This window comes from Silurus meridionalis, chromosome 26 (genome assembly GCF_014805685.1).
Source record: "Silurus meridionalis isolate SWU-2019-XX chromosome 26, ASM1480568v1, whole genome shotgun sequence".
Taxonomy (NCBI): domain Eukaryota; kingdom Metazoa; phylum Chordata; class Actinopteri; order Siluriformes; family Siluridae; genus Silurus; species Silurus meridionalis.
The window spans coordinates 7099542-7117065 of record NC_060909.1 but is presented as its reverse complement, the minus strand read 5'-3'; the positions used below and the strand labels follow the sequence as shown (position 1 = coordinate 7117065).

The following is a 17524-nucleotide window of genomic DNA, read 5'->3' as shown; positions in this document are numbered from 1 at the left end:
ATATTCCAATTCACAAATAACTCTAATATTTAAGAATTTATACTAAAATATTTTGTAGCTATATGAAAACCCTATTGTAAAAGTAACAAGGAAAAGCCCATGTGCCAGTTTCTGCGATTACAATGGGCTTTTAAGGGTGGATTTCTCACATACTCCTCTGGATAAAATCGTTTTTTGTACCAGACTGAAGCTCCTTTAACAACAGACCTGTGATTAAAGAAAGTGATGATAAAAAAAGGGAGTCACATAAATTTAAATGTTCTTGCACTTGCGGTAAAATGGATGTTTTTTCCGCTATTATCTATTGTCACTACAGTATTTATAGCTGTCCTATGAGTTGTGGCAGCCCATTATGTTCTTCCATTGGTGGCTTTAAGATGAGCTTCATAGCAGTGATGACTCTTTAAGATTTGATAGGAAAACAAATACTGACAGCTTTTTGTTATTAGCTGTCCTTTGTCAAAACGACATTAAATCCACTTAGCATGTCATTTTAATAACGTTAAGTTAAGCTCATAAGCAAAGACCACTTTGGTTTTATCTTTAACAGCCAAACAAGGTGAAACATACAGCGTAAACTCGCCTTCATATGTAAACTAAACCACTGAAAGTGAGTTTCTCTGAGTTTTTGTGAGTAAACAAACTGGTAAAAAAAAAAAAACTTTGTTTCCTATTAAAATCATAAAGGGATATCAATGCAGTGTAGATCATCTAAAAGACAACAATGGAAGGGCAACATGGGCTAACACGATTCATAAGACAAATCATATAAAGCCTACACCAAATGATGTGCAAAACGGCAGTGAAAGTACAAATATTGTGTCTCAGAGTCAGTTTCACCATCAGTGTCCACATAAATGAGTAGCAGAAATGCATGCCTCACAGTGAGTTAATGTCAATCTATTTAAAAAAAAAACCCTGATTAAGTACAGACTGCCAATATCCGTATTCACAGGAATAGAAATTTCTTGGGGCACTGAGAATTATAGGAGCCTCCAAATGTGAAAACTTAAAACCGCTGATGGGCATTTGAGTGATTTTATTTGAGTTTACTTACAAGAATATTGATAGTGGCAAATGAAACCAGATGATTGTTATAAGCCAAATTTTGGCTTCAAATTGGCACTAGAAGTTTCCTAAAACTTTGTGCTGAGTCAATCAGGAGTTTATAACAGCACTATGTCTTAACCCAGCAATGACCATGAACTTAGTAAGACTGCGGTGTATAAGACCCTAAACCCAACCCTATTCATTCTGTTCCCACTGAGTCAAAACTCTTGGATCCAAGTTAGTCTTAAATGGTGAGGTATTGTTATAAAATTTCCTATTGACATTGTGGTCAATTGGAGCCATAAAACATTTATCTGAGCCAACTCTGTAAGAAAGCAAGGACTTGAAAATGCTTGACTGCTTTGTGGATATTCTCTTTATATTTTCTAACACACACTGTTCAATCATAAAGCGAAATTGAGAAGCCCACCAAAAGTCATGGGAAATGGTGAAAGATCAAGTTTAGACCAGCATCAGGCAGGACTATTGCTTTTAAGGGCTTACTGTTGGACAACTTTTCTGAAAAATCTGACACTCCGAATTTGTTCTGTAAATAATCACAAAATCACACTATCCACTGTCACCCAAAGGAGAATGTGCTTCCTCACTTGGTTTCTTATTCTGCTTCTTTTTTTTCCACAGTGTTGCCTTTGGCTTGCTCATTAGAGGTCTGCTCTGCAACAGTGTTTGTTTTTAGCGCTATACAAATAAAGTAGAATTCAATTATTGGGAAAGTCCAAGAGGAACATGAGATGAAGAACAAAAAAAGAGCATTACTCTTCCTGACCTGAAGACAGAAGGAAAAGCCAGACTAGTGTGGGTGCCCAACTAAGAGTTTTATTATTATTACGATGATGTTTCAGTTTTTGCTTATGTGTAAGTAAATTTTTCCTGGGTCTATTGGGAAATGTTTTCATATTTTCTGTTATTAAACATTCTCTGAAAATATTCTCATTTAAGGGTGCCAAATAAGTATTTAAAAAAATAACAAAGTGAAGCAAGAAACATATAAAGTTAGAAACACCAACTTAGGAAAAGAAGTCATTAAAAGTGTATTAAAAATATACTACAAAATGAACTACATACATGCCAGTCTGTTGGATGCAATAAGAAGTTATATTTAAGTTTATATGTAATTGGGGTTAATTGATCAAAATACCTAAAGTGATCAATACTACTATATAATATATATATATATATATATATATATATATATATATATATATATATATATATATATATATTTATTTATTTATTTATTTTTGAAGTATTGATCACTTTATGTATTTTGATGTGTGTGGGTATAACTGTCAAACTTTTAATCATATTTTGTCTCTTGTTCTGTTTACACAAGCTCATGCCTATTAGCAAATAGTGGACCTCTCTGCTCCTTGTGGTCCTCTAAAATGTTTCCTGCCTAAAAGGGCTTGGCAGCTAGACCAGGACTAGATTAATGTATAAGGTGTTCAGGAAGTCAAGAGAAGCAGGCAGAGGCAATGTAGATACGTCTAACTTTTCTCTGCAGACAATAATTCATTGTCTTATTTAAAGAGACACTATAAGATAGTATTGCTAATGCTTGCTCTTCTTACTTCTTACTTCTTACTTTTGGGGTAAGACACTGAGTACAGTACATGACTGACCTCCCTGAGTTCGCCCCCCTATCTGTCTGGCAAGTCTGCAGTCCTCTGCTTTGCCAATCTATAAAAGTCCTGCCATTTGTTGTAAACGTCATATCCTGTTCCACTGTTGTAGCTGCATGCACTTCATCATTCTGCAATGTCACCTTTTTTTTGTCCTTTTTTCACTGGTGGATAAGCTGATTTTATACAGTAAAACAACTTCTTTTTTGCTACTTTAAACGAATTATATTTTAAATTATTTACATTCACATACACTGTCTGTTATGTTCAAAAAGTACAAGTCTTTGTTACGGTTTGTAGTTTTGTCATTTATGTAAATTACACAATGCCTGCTGATAAAGTAGTCAAAATGTTACTATTTACATGATTTGCATTTTGCACTGAACAAAAAGTACTGATTTATATGTTCATAACATAATTAACCTTAGCTAGAAGAACCCCCATAATTTTGCTTCCAATTTGTGCTTACACCATCTGCAGAAAAAAAAGCCATAAATATACATTGCCAAACAAATTGGTTTTATTTTGATAGTAATGTTGTCTAGGTTTCTTCTCAGGGAGAAGGGTAATACAATCTGTTTGCATTTGGATATCAGCCGTCAAAATGTCTGTGGTGCTCAATATCATCACAATTTTCACAAAAATGCTGTTTTTTTTTTTTATTTAACATTTTAGACATGTGACTTTTCCTATTTCTGTATTAGTTTACATTTTCATTGTTTTGGGTCTTTGGATCCTCCAGTGGTGTGGCAGCAACTAAATAAAATTCAAAATGTGTAGCAAGCAGTAATTGCACTTAAAGTGCACATTGTACGAGATTTAAAACCCAGCTTTGGATTAGAGCAGACTTTTACATTAAATCTTTAACAATCAAACAGTCACTCGTGTAATGTTGTGTAAACTCTTATGTTTGATTATTTGCCTCTTATCAGTTGAGTTAAATGTCTAGGCATGGAAAGCGATCATTTAGCTAGGCATTAAACATGGCGGCTGTGTTGGTGGTATAATATTTCCCCAGTAGACAGCATGCATATCAACTAATTAATGCTCTGAAAAGAGCGATGATGATTGCTTTCTGTCGGACGAGTGCCAAATTATGTCTGGCTCCAACCCCTTCTCCATGCAAATCCTAACGCAGCTACATACACAAGTCAACGCTATTAGAAACCTCATCAAAAAAGGTATGTTTTCATATTAAGTCTATTATTGTTGATTTTATTCTTCAATGCTGTGCCATGGTTGTGTTATTAACAGCATGCCGCTAATTAGCTGTGTAGTGTTGAACTTGTGTTGTAAACAGTTTCAATAACAATATTGATGGTGATGTCAGGTCAGAGTTCTGCAGGAGCTGTAGGAAGGGTAAAGACCAACTAAAGCATTCAAAGATTTTTCATTTGCATTCTTTTTAAGAAATGTCTTTCTTTTTAAGGAAAAGCAAAGTCTAGAAAACATTAACTCCACATAATTCAGCTGCATGTGCCAGCATGTCTCTGCAAATTGATGGTGTTTCTAAATTAGCTTTGAAAAAGTCCTCACCAAGGCAACTTCTTCATTTTGTTGGATAAAATAGTGTTTTTGTGTTACAAAGAACACAAATACACATGGGTTTCTGAGAACAACAGATGCCCATTATCATTTTATGATAAAAAAGCGGGTGTAGATGAATTCATGGCATTTTTAAACACCGCTTTGGGGAAACTGAGCCTGAGAAAGTGTAGTCATGCAACACATCTTACTTGTGTTAGCACTAGCAGTGGCAGAACACCAGCCAAAAGCCCCATTAGCTGTTTAATCTTTCATATAGCTTCCGAACTTTCCGTTCAGGAAATAAAACACCCCGTTTGGTAAATAATGATGGCAATTTTGCCAGTAACTGACAGTTGTTATGTTTGCTTGGTAGATTATTAGGATAATAATTAAGAATGTCAGTATCAATTCTGTGTGATTACAATATAATATATAATCAAAATGACAATCTGAGGGGTCCAAGCACCCTTTGCATTTAGGACTCATTATTGTTCATAATAAGTTACACAGAACAATGAAGTGTTAAACACTCTGCATGCACTGAAGACTGAAGACCAATGCTGACACTGTGAAATGTGTGCTATGATGGAACTGGCTGATAAGAGTGACTACTGCAGAAGAAGAAGAAGAAAGAACAGAAAAAAAAAAAACATTAGGGTTCATAGCAATAATGAACAATGTTAATGTATTCTGTTAATGCAGAAGTAGCATGAGTTTAATACTACAAGGTCCCACTAAAGGACTTTAGATTTTATTGACATGATAAGTACTAATTTAGTGCCTTTGTATCTTAAATTTTAATTGGGAGTTTCGATTAATTGTGGTGTGAAGAAGGAAATAAGATATTGGATCTTTTCTAATTAGGAACCTGTCCTTTCAGATAAAGACACAAAGGGGAAATTGAGAATCAAAACCTTTTAAGAGGGGATAAGCAGCTTAGGACCCTTTTTAAATTCGAAATACTTTTTTAAGGTTTGATAGAATCTTTAGCATCAAAGTCATTTCTTTACTTCATCATATTTCTTCTCAGTCTGGCAAACCAGATGGATCCCACTATGGCTGAATTTACCAGCAAGAAATGCAAAAATTCCACCAACACATCCAAAAAATATCTGAATTGATTACAATGTGTAAGGAGCCCATTTTAATAAATACAATGGTATTAACATCACTCAAATGATGTTCAAAGTCTTGCTAGCTTAGTGTGATTTCCTTATGCGTTCAGTTTCACAATTAGTTTCATTTAGCTTGTGATCACCGGCTGTCAAAACGTCTGCAACAGTCCTGTGCTGTCCCATTAAAGCATAGATGATTACACAATAAAAAAGTTTTAAAAATGTTTAATTGCACTTGTAACATTTTTAATAAAATTGCCAACAAGACTGATGTAAAAGATCAGTGGTATAGCTAGTATGATTGCCACCTTACTGCTCCTGGGTAACTCATTCAATCAGAGTCTGGTTAGTGTTTGTGTTAAGTTTCATATATTTTTCTTCATAAGTGTGTGGGTTTCCTCTGGATTCTCCTGTTTTCTCCTTCCATGCAAATAAACGCCAGGAAGTAGACTTACTACATTAAATTGTTAGTACTTAACAAATTGGAGTGGTTATTTGTTCTCATTTGAACAAAAAATAATTATTGTTTTATATATAGTGACTCGTTTGTTTTTTTAACTCCAGAGAGCTTATGTGTGAGTCATGCTATTCTTCTTATAGATGCACCCAAAGCCTGAAGGACTGGCCTTAATCACTTCACATTAAAGAATCTAACATGTAAGGTTCAAACCACCAGGAACCTTGCTGTTTTGTTATTCTGGCTCCATTTTTGCCAATCCTCCTCATGCTTAAGCAGTCCTTTTTTATTCTCATACTGGTAAGTAGTCTGAGTTTATACAATATGTGTGATCAATATTAAACCCTGATGAATCAATGTCTAATGCAGACAGTGGACCCTGGTCCAGTACACCCAAAGCAAGATAAAGAGAGGTTTTACACACAATGGCATCAGAAACTTGGCAAGAGTAATGCGAACACTTAACCTGCTATGCCATTACACTGTCATTTTACCCCTCATAAACACAAATTGATGTAAACAACATTTGTCTTTATGACAGCACCAGAACAACATCTCAGGAAATAAGGGCCACTTGGCTTGAACGCTGTTTTTTTAGAAGGCACTTGTGATGCTGCATTACATATGGTGAATGCCAAGCAGAGCATCTATATATCTTGTTTACATGGTTTTTAAATGTGTAGTGAAGCCAAGTTACTGACAGCGTTGGGCGCAAGCCATGACATGCAGTAAATTACAATACGATATCAATGCAGCTAAAAAACAGAGACTGTGCTTCAAATCTGACTCAAATTCGATTCCAAGCTCAATCCTGAGCCAAGTGAACACTAAACGACATCCAAAAATCTCATAATCACTGTATTACCAATACTACATGACTTTGCCACTTGTTAACGGTTGTATAATAGCAGTCAAACATTTAGAAATCTGCTTAAAACTACTTCAACCCCAAACTCCACTTACTTATGAAAATACTGTAAGTTGTATGTTTCATAACACATCACATTACATTCAGTAGGTTTCTTCCTGGTTTCTCCATGTCATTCTGCTTTCCAAAACATTCTATTAAGTGAATTAGTTAGTGATAATGTGATGTCTAGCATCCCTTTTAGGCTTTATTCCTGCCTTACTTCCAGCATTATTAGGATAGGCTCTGAATTCACAATGACTGGGATAAACCAGTTACCAAAGGTGCTAATAAATATTCAGACTGTAACATGTAGTGCAAAGTAAAACACTTCACATTCACATTGTTTTACCTTGTGCACTCAGTAATGATAAAATACTCCAAAACATACAAAGCATAACCTTTTTTATACCTGTTAACTGTAACCTGTTTACAGTATTTTAGATTATATAGTAAGATGTTTAATTAATTCTTTCTACATGACAATTAGTGTTGTATGAATTAAGATAATGTTGGAATACAATAAAAGGATCCTTGAGTATAATTCATGGCTGTGTTTATTTTTAGAAATCCTGTTCACATGTGCTAGATCTCCAGTAATGTGTTCTTGGTCAGCTGCTTTTGTGGTTAAGCATGGGTTATAAAGGATACAGTTGCTTTTCACGAAGGAATAGCCTCTTCATTAACAGGAGCAGCACACGGGCTCTATGGTCTGATTACATTAAATGATTCCTATCATCGGTGGCTCAAGTACAAGTGGAAATGGATTGCTTTTGTAATCTGACCCAAACACTAAGTCTACTTCTCTGGTTTAATGCCAGCATTCGATGTGATTAACCCGTCTGTGTATTTTTCTTCCATGTGAAGGGTTAATGGGCTACTTAATTGTAATATTAGTTATGTCATCTAGGAGCAATTAATCAACTTTGACAACAATGGATCTGTGTGGCAACTGATAGACTGCACAGTTTAAGCAAGAAACTTGAGACTTGAGTTAATGAGGCAGGAAGGGCGACTCTCTGTTACCAAGGCAACCAAGTAAGGACATGTTCTACAGAGGGGAAAAAAACATCATGTTGAGCATAGGTTTGTATCCATGATCCTTAAGTATTCTCTGTCCCACATTTTTGGTGTTTCCACCCATCTAACAGACACATAGAAGGGATATTAATTAGCTAATGCTTGGAACAAGTTGTGTTGGAAACAGAGAAATCTATTTATACTCCAGGACCAGGACTGGGAATCTGTATTCTAGAGGTTTGCTAAATGCTTCATTGCAATATGTGTAAAAAATTACATTTCAAAATTGATTTTTTTCCCCTGTGTATCTGATGATTTTTTAAATAATTCACTACTGAGCACGGCTGGGGGGGAGGCATTTTCGCTTTTAAAATATTAGGCTTTTAATTATCTTAACAACAAATCATTGGTTTGAAAATGAGCAATATTAAACAAATGGGTAAAGTAAATTAGCATATTAACGCTTTTCCATTCATTTCTTTGAATGTTTACAGCTTGTGGGTAAACTTGACATCTGGTTACAGAAAGTTGACAGGGTTTTTCCATTCAATGTTGATGGTTTCAGGAGGAGTTTAAAGTTCACTGCAGCAAACGTAAACAAGCAAATAGTGGCACATGAGGTTTAAGTAGGGCATTTGTTCAATTAACCAATTAATTGTTAAGAACATTAAAACGTTCACATTGTGAAACTTCTGGGCACAGTATTTGTTTTGTATTTATATTTAATATACTTATTTTTATTGATGTATCTTACTTTGTTTTCTATATCGTGCCATGAACATATCCTAGTCTTAGTGTCACTGAACACTGCTCCATAGCGCCTGTTCCAGCACGAGCGCGCAGCGTCACCCAGCTACAGGAACCAAAAGCGCACTGACGCATGCGCGTACACCCCGACGCGTGAACGTGCAATGTGCTGAATTTTCTGATTTTGATTCCTTTCACAATTCGAGACAATATCAATGCATTGTGTAAACTTTACATCTATTCAGGACCCACATTTAGACTGCTTACCTTGCACAGTGAGGCGCTCCGGTGAGGCCATGTGGTCCCTGCGAGCTCCTGGAAGACCAGTTTTCCATCCAGAGGTGGTGGGGTTTTTTTTGTGCATAAAGTCCACCAAAAGCACAAGTGCGGAGCGCCAGTTCATGTTTCCACGAAAGCTTTTGATTTGTTCCCCCCGTCGGCGTCCTTGTAAAGGGATGCATTGTCATTTTGGTTAAAGGGACGCAAAGTAAACAGTTGCATGACGCATTCCCTTTTGAAAATAATTTAAAAAGACGTATTCCCGTGGCAGCACTATGACCCAAATGACAGGACTGTCCCTTCCCAGCCATGGCGTCAGAGACACTTGTGCATGATATTCATTTTGAGATGCAATACCGGTATTTTGGCCTAGTTATGTCTACGGGGTGACATCTACACTTAGGTGTTTAATCCCAGAATTTGTGGCAAAATGGAAAAATAACTGATTTGTTCGACGCTCATAAAATAATTAAATGGTTCTGACGTTTAATTTTGTGGCATAATGAAGTTAGGGCAGTTTATTGTGGCGTCTAATTTGCTGAGTTTTCATAAAACATGAGACGATGTGTAACTGTGCATGTCCTTCACAACAGCTGTTACTAAATAGTTATTGAATATCTCTCTCTCTCTCTCTCTCTCTCTCTCTCTCTCTCAGACGTGTATCTGGTCATCTCTGCTTTTCTTTGATTTGAGAATAGAACATATTTAATGATAGTGCAAATGATTTCAACTTTATTGCATAACAACCTCACATTAACAGCTCGCTTCTTGCTCTAACATTGACGTCTTCTGACAATATGTAACTTATAAAGTGCCTATGCAAAAAATACTTGTTTGTTCCTTTCTGTATTTTTTTTAACTGGAAAAAAATTCTGCCTACAGTGTAAATGGGCCAAAACTCACACCTTCCTAGGTTGGGTAAAGCTGGTGATTTTTGCGTCGCCTGTTATTCGAGTACAGGATGTGTTTGTCTAAAAAAAAACAGTAGCCACATTGCAAACACTGTTTCAGCCTAGGTCCATAGGAAATAAAAACGTGTGCCTGCGTGCGTGCGTGCGTGCCTGCTGCATTTTGTGCATGTCTGGTAATGCGCGCGGTTGTGTGTGGGGGGAGTGTGCGTCCGAGCGCGCGCAGCTTGCGCACTCGGGCGTGCATGTGTGCTGATAAGTGAATTGTGCAATCATCTTCACGAAACCCTCCATAGAAAGTCATCAGGGTGAGATTTATAATCATACATCTGTCTGTATGCTTCTTGACTGTGTACTGTTTCTCCTGCCAATGTCAGTTCCGTTCCCTCTACTCGGACTTTGCTTGTCTAGACCGCAAAGTGACTCCGTCACACCTTCTTCCATCTCCATGTACTCGGCAGCTTTGTCACCCAGTGACGACCCAGACTGAGATCCTTTAAACTTTTTCAGGAAATCCGGGAAATACGGGCATCCCGTGGGCGGGTACTCGACCACAGGTGTCTGGTCCTCATTATCAGTCTCCCTGTGGTAGAAGTAATTAAAGTTGGAGACGATGACTGGTACCGGGAGCGCAATGGTCAGGACGCCGGCAATGGCGCATAGCGAGCCTACTATCTTTCCACCCACAGTTATGGGCTTCATGTCTCCATAGCCTACGGTCGTCATTGTGACGACGGCCCACCAGAAGGCGTCCGGGATGCTCGTGAACTGTGACTTGGGTTCATCTGCTTCAGCGAAGTACACGGCGCTGGAGAAGAGCACTACCCCAATCACGAGGAAGAATATGAGCAGCGCCAGCTCGCGCATGCTCGCGCGCAAAGTGTGCCCGAGAATTTGGAGTCCTTTGGAGTGTCGGGAAAGCTTGAAGATCCGGAAAACCCTGACCAGTCGTATTATTCTCAGAATGGCAAAGCTCATGGCCTGTTGCCCGTTCCCTTGCTGTTGCGCAAGGTCCGTGCCAAGAGTTATGAAATAAGGCAAAATGGAGACAATGTCTATAAAGTTCATAATGTTTTTGAAGAAGGAGGCTTTGCTCGGACTGGCAAAAAAGCGCACTATGATCTCAAACGAGAACCAGATAATGCATACGGTCTCCACAATGAAAAACGGGTCGTTGAAGGGCGTAAATCCGTTGTCTGTGTGCGTCAAGTTTTTACCTGGGCTAAGGAAATCTTTGTCGTCCCTGAATTCTGGTAAGGTTTCCAAACAGAAAATAACTATTGATATGACGATAACCAACACGGACACCACTGCAATGCCTCTAGCAGGGCTCGAGCTCTCGGGGTACTCAAACAGGAGCCAAATCTGCCGCTTGAATTCGTCCTCCGGCAGCGCTTTTTCCTCCTCCTTGACGAACCCCTCGTCCTCGCGGAACTTCATCATGGCCTCCTCGCCAAGTTCGTAGAACTTGACCTCTTCGGTGAAGATGTCGAAAGGTACATTGGCGGGTCTCTTTAACCGTCCCCCTGACTGATAGAAATACAGAATGGCGTCGAAACTCGGTCGGTTTCTGTCAAAAAAGTACTCGTTGCGCAGTGGGTCGAAGTACCTGATCCGCTTGGAGGGGTCTCCCAAGAGCGTGTCAGGAAACTGCGCGAGGGTCTTGAGCTGAGTTTCAAACTTCAGCCCGGACACGTTGATCACGACTCTCTCGCAGCAGCCATACTCGCTGTAGACGTTCTCGTATCCAGACTGCGGACGCCTGTCCGTGAGAGACGCCGTCTCCTCGTCGTCCATGGTATAGATAAAACTGGACCTCTTGCTTCCCCCGTCGTCGTCTTCCTCGTCGCCCTCGGCCTCCTCGTCCTCTTCTATCATAACGTCCTCCTCGGATCCGAGAAGCGCCAACTCCGAGTGGCGCAGGTCCCCACCGAGAGCCGCGCGGTGCCGCCTCCAGCGCGCGACTCCTCTCTGCTTTTTGCGCTCTCTCAGAAGTTGCTGCTGCGACTCGTACTGCTGTTGCGCCTGCTGCGTGGAGGAGGAGGAGGAGGGGCGCGAAGCAGTCCCTCCGCTTCCATGGTTGGCATTAGTAGAGGAGGCGGTGCGAGTCGGATATGGCTGACCGTAGGGGTGTGCGCACGAGCCGCCGCCACCACCACCACCACCACCTCCACCACCGCCGCCGCCACCTCCGTCTCCTGCTGCACTGGGCTCGGACGCCGCAGCTGCCGCCGCCGCTGCGCGTGAATGCCTTTCTCGCTCGCGCTCTCTCTCCCTGGCGCGAGCTTGTGCATATCCGTACGGCATGTGGGGATTGCACCCGCTGCTGTCTGCTCCGACCATAGCAAACTCCATTTTGGTGCGTGGGTTTGTAACCGTACAGTTCAATACAGTTATTGGACAAGACCTCAAGTGAGTGCAGCAATGTCCATAAATGCACTTGGAACGCCACAACGAGGCTTGAGGAAGATGTAAGTCCACTGAGGCGGCAAAAAAAATAAATAAATAAATAAAAAAATTTGGAAAAAAACCTCACAACATGCAAGGTGTTTACAGTTTCATTTCATGGTCATGCAACATTCACTGATATTCTTCAGCTGAGTCCATAGAGTCCAGGTGCGTAAATTTGAAGGAACCTGTATGCCTATTGTGTTGCATCCGGGTCCAAAAAGAAAGGTCTTTTAAGTCCTCCATAACATTGTTCCAAGAGTAAATGATGTCTTCGCCTTTCACCGCCACCTGAGGTGCCTTTTTATTTTTTATAAAGAAGCCACTTTGAGTTCTGTTAGTGATCCGTGGTTGCAATGTTTGGGATAAAAGAGGAGGGTGTGAGGTGGTGGTGGAGGTGGAGGTGGAGGTGGTGGGGTGCTGTTCTGTCCTCTGCCCCTCCACTGGCTACAGATGAATCACGGAATTATTTTGACGCCAGCGACAGCTGCAAAGGGCACAAAAACAAACATGTTATAGACTGCACTCATCCCCTCCCACCTCTCAGAATAAAAAGAAAAAAATATCCACACTAATATTAACATGACAGCTCAATACTGGAACAGTTTTAGAAATAATATTTACACATATATTATAGATATTATGTATTATAACAGTGCGTGGATATAGCAGTTACAGGCCTGCACTGCAACAGGAGACAATACGTGATTATTACAGAGAGACAATTCCATAGGGGATTAATCCTAAGCACTCGCCACACGCCTTTCCCTCCGTTCACACCACTTACATGAGGAAAAAACCGGAGAATGTTTGCTTGGCTTCCACCTCCAACATAATACGCCGTAGCTATAGGTGAGGATGTAAATCCCAGGTTTGCCCAAAAATCCCCGCCTGCTCTGGACATCCTAAACCCATACGACGCACGCAGCGAGAGAACATGTCATCCTCAAGAGTCGAGGTCGCATCCAACAGGACCTTGCCACTTTGGGGTTGCAACAGGATCTCGCATCACCTGCACATCACATCTTCCAAGGCACAACAAACAATAAAAACGCACCGCAAGAAGCAAAGATGCACCTAACCTTCAGATCACTCGTGCCATTCGGAGCGCACGGATAAATCCGAGCAGCAGCGATATGAAACAAAAGTTGAATAATGTCATCTGAAATAATCTTGGGTGAGTGGACGCGCCGCGCCGCGCGTCTGCCGCCGCTCGCTCTCGCCCGTTTTACCGTAGAGCGCGCGCGCCTATTATCGCCGAGGACCCTTGCGCGGCCACGACCGGAGCTGACAGAGCTCGATCATCCCCCAGTGGCCACTGAGGCTCACTGCGCTCTCACCCTCGTGCTGCAGTGCCAAACTCCTGCTTTTCCTTTTTAACTGTGCATGCTGCTAATCAGTCATTGGCTACAGCTTAACAATATTTTTTTTAGCTTCTTAATGCATAAAAAACGTATGTAGGTCTTTTCTTCATTAATAGAAATTTAAAAAATAACAGATACTCTGAATTCAGTTTCATCCAGAGTATCTATTATCTGAAAAGATGATGCACAGATGCATTTGGAATTATAGTACATATACAATCATACTAGAAAACTCTAAATACAAAAAACAAACAAACAAAAAAAATATTTTCTGTACCATTGGGGTGTTATATTATTTGTACTTTTTGGATCTTAAATCTTTTACTTGAAAACGTGGCTATTAAAAAAAAAATCAGTTTAAAATCACTGTCCTACTTGAAAACTGGAAAACTTTTAAGTCTTGAAAATTTGCACTCAGAAAGCAATCGATCTAAATAAGAGAGGAGAAATGTGAGAGAAGCAACAACGAGCTTCAGACCTCCTATCTTTCTAATTCTAACTGGAAGTTGAGGAGACTACTGGGATTTGATATAAGAACAGTACTTTTTGTGAAGGAAGCTACAGTAGCTGGAGTCAAATCACAAATCACAGTTATAGCACAATGCATGATTTCATGTGATTTATATATTGCTGGATTTGCCTTTCTAACTACGGTCCATTACAGGAAAACTGCTTTTCTGTTTTGCAAACTTTGTAGGGCCCAAAAAACCTGCACACAACATTTTATGGTTAAAAACATAAAATTAAGGTTATGTTTCATTGATTAACAAAGAATAGCACTTTTATGCAAGTGTTCAAATTTCATTTAAATTGTATTGTATTGCTTTTTTATGAACTTTTAAGAGCTTGCACACCATACCCTCTGTATGAAGCTGATGAAACAAACACCAACACCCCTACACCATTTTAGCTACAAATCAAGGTGTAATTTTGTGAGCATTTTATGCCCCTTTTACGGCTCAGGGGGGATTCAGTCATTTTAACAACCATTCATCTCGTATAAAATACTGCTTTGCTTTTGGCACTTTGTGCTTTGCCGCCAGTGTGCATTGAGACCTAGAGACTTTACAAGTCTAGAATATTACTCCTTCCAAAGTATCATTATAGAAAGTCAGAACCTTGTTTTTTGGTCTGGGTTAGAGGGTTTTCATCTAAGATGTTTGGCCCTAGTATGCCTGCAGTGGGCTGTAAGCAGTGTGCTTGTACACAGAGGGCAGTATTTCACTAGCTAAAATTACAGCTTAATGAAGGAGTCATTGGCAAGTGACAGATGGTCACATTACTATTCAGACAGAGGTTTAGGGAGTTCACTGCGTGGTTCTCAAACTCTAACAACGAGTGTTTGTCCACTTTTGAAATATTTACCTTTTGCCTTTTGGGTGTATTAACAGTCATGGATAAAATAAAAAATGCTACTCAGCTCAGGTACAATATTTTTGAAAACAGTAATATGGGAAATCATGATGCTTCAGTCTTATGCTGAAATAGTGTTCAGTCATAACCAATTATTCTAGCTCATATATAACTTATTATATCACAATATTCGTTCTAATTCGTTAGTTTACATTAAATATCTGATACTGTATTGCTGTCCAGTATTTTTCTCATCAGTCAGAAAAATCTGCCAGTTAAAACAATACTCCTCAATCATAGTTTCATCTCCTACCAAATTGACATGAGCTAATTGGAACATTCAGTTGAAGGACAGACGTCACTGGCACAGGTCATGGCCTTGCATTGTAGAGGCAAGTAACAAAGATTGATTTCTCCACTGCCAATGTCTTGCATGACTTTTAGAAGTCATGCAATGTAATTTGTGCAGGGCATCAAATTTTGGTCATCAAATCTTTTAATCAGTATAAATGAACTCTGTCAGTTAATAAAAAAAAATATGTACACATATTCTTCCAAACTTTTGTATTTACGAAATAACCCAAGGCATCAGTGAACCACTAACACATTTTAACAGCGGTTTAACTTGTATTCAGTCAACAATTTTCAGGAGGCAGGATTGTAACCACACATCTCCAGGTTCTTTATTTTAATCCTGAGCTCAGGTACTGTTTCACATGTTCTTTCCATGTTGGTTTCCTGTGGGTTTTCTGTTTTTTTCTCCTTTAAAAAAAAAGCCACAGACTCTACTTTGCTCTTCAGTGCGCTTGAAGGTGTAAATGAAACGGACTGGGCCTCATACTGCCTACACAGGTTTATACTTGTTTCACAATGGGATCAAACTGGGTAACGTGAACCATGCCAGAATAAAAGTATTAATGTAGATGGATAAATACAGTATGGAAATGGAAATTAAAATCTAGGAGTTGGCAACCATGGGATGTCTGCAATTGTTTGGAACCTCGTTTAGAACCCATTGCCATGAGTTATAATGGAGGAGTGGAGTGGTGCGCAACGTTTTTACGGCACAGCGTTCGCCGTAAAAACCCTTCTATAAGAATGGTGATAGTGTGAGTGCTGCGCAAAGGGAATTACGGCATTATTATCAGTGAGGATGTCAAGATAGAGTCCTGTCTACTAATTCTGAAGAAACCAGTTCAGCCTTAAAAAAAAAGAAGTCCCAGGTGGTGTTCGAACAGCCCACACACCATAGAATATTGAGGCTGTTCGAGCTGCCATCCATTTAACAACTCGCATTATCACTGTGTTGAGCTGTTTCTTTGAAATTACGCACCCATGTTGTAATCGCATGAGCAGACGGGTTACAATCATGACGTCCTAATTGGCAACAATGCCGTAATTTACCATCCTTGTAAATGGTTTTACAGCTAAGGCTCATTTCGCACCACTCCGCTGCATCTTACAAGTAATTGCAAGGAGTTGTAAACAAGGTCGCACTGGTTTCAAACAATAGCTGACGCCACAGGGACACCAAATCCTAGTTCAAAAATGTCCTTTTAAACAGGTTGTTAGTATAAATATAGGATTTAAGAGTTTATCATAAAATCAGTGCCTTTCAATGAACCAGTGGCCCACCTCGAGTGACTTCTCCCACCTTGCACCCAGACATCCATGAATTGTCTCTGTAACAACCATGATTTTGACAAGGACAAAGCAGTTACTAAAAATGAATGCATAAATAAATGAAAAATCAATGTGCAATTCTAAGTGTCAAACATCTTTGTCCCTGTCATCATCCTTCTTACTGTCCCTGTCAAATATTCAATCTTGGAAATCTGTTTTTCCATTGGGTGAATGATAGGGATTTTAAATGTGCTCCCCCTTATATGTAGTCCCAGTCAATTTATATATACTAGACACTAGTTAATGTTTGCCTAGCATTGTTGCTGTTACATCATTTTATACAGACATTTCTTTTCATATACAGACATACAAGTTGTCTCTCCAGATTCTCTTGAAGGGTAACGATAATTCCTGAGCTGACAGTAAATTGATCGTAGTGTTTACTATTCATTTTTTTTTTAAATTACTCCAATTTTTAATGCACTAGATAATGTTATTTGTATACTGTGTTTGTATCCCAGGCGTCTTTTGTGTTGGCTGAAGGTTGCAGGCAAATTGAGTTTTGAAATGCTGCATGAACCCTGTGCTATTAAATTGTGGAGCTGGAGTAAAGAATGATTAATGACCTTCACCATGGGAACTGGTTAAAAGGCTTGATTGACCGAAGGTCAATATTGATTCACACATTCATTGGTCTAGCAAATCTTGGGGTGGGGGAATCGCCCTGGAAATCTGTGGTAGGTCGAGCTAATTAAAATCTGTTATAAAAAACTATTCAACACATTTATACAAGACGTGGTCAGATATCATGCTATCTAACAGATATCATGCTATCTGACAGCTCCAACCAAGCAGGGAACATCCTACATTGAGCTGCTTATCTTGTTGTCTATATTCTCCAAATTGCAGAAAATGTTGGTGGATTCAGTAATGTTTTCCATTGTAAGGTTTGTGGGAGGTTTGACCTTGAAGCCCCAGACCCTTCAGCAGGATCCAATTCAGACTAAAACTCTGTCAGACTAAACATTAAATGTCAAGGCCATGGAGCTTTGGGGATTAGAGTCCACCTCTTCAAATGGCATC

General features: G+C 39.4%; 1 protein-coding gene across 1 annotated transcript in view; it reads right to left on the bottom strand.

The window, feature by feature from the left end:
- kcna4 (potassium voltage-gated channel, shaker-related subfamily, member 4) overlaps nt 1-13357 on the bottom strand; it is a 41205-nt gene extending 27848 nt beyond the window's left edge. Inside the window, exons 1-2 of the mRNA XM_046840882.1 lie at nt 12889-13357; nt 8734-12588 (exon numbers count right to left, since the gene is read on the bottom strand). Coding sequence (XP_046696838.1) covers nt 9975-12008 — 2034 coding nt within the window. The 5' untranslated portion in view covers nt 12009-12588; nt 12889-13357 and the 3' untranslated portion in view covers nt 8734-9974. The remainder of the gene's footprint in view (nt 1-8733; nt 12589-12888) is intronic.
- Between the last annotated feature and the right edge of the window lie 4167 nt (nt 13358-17524).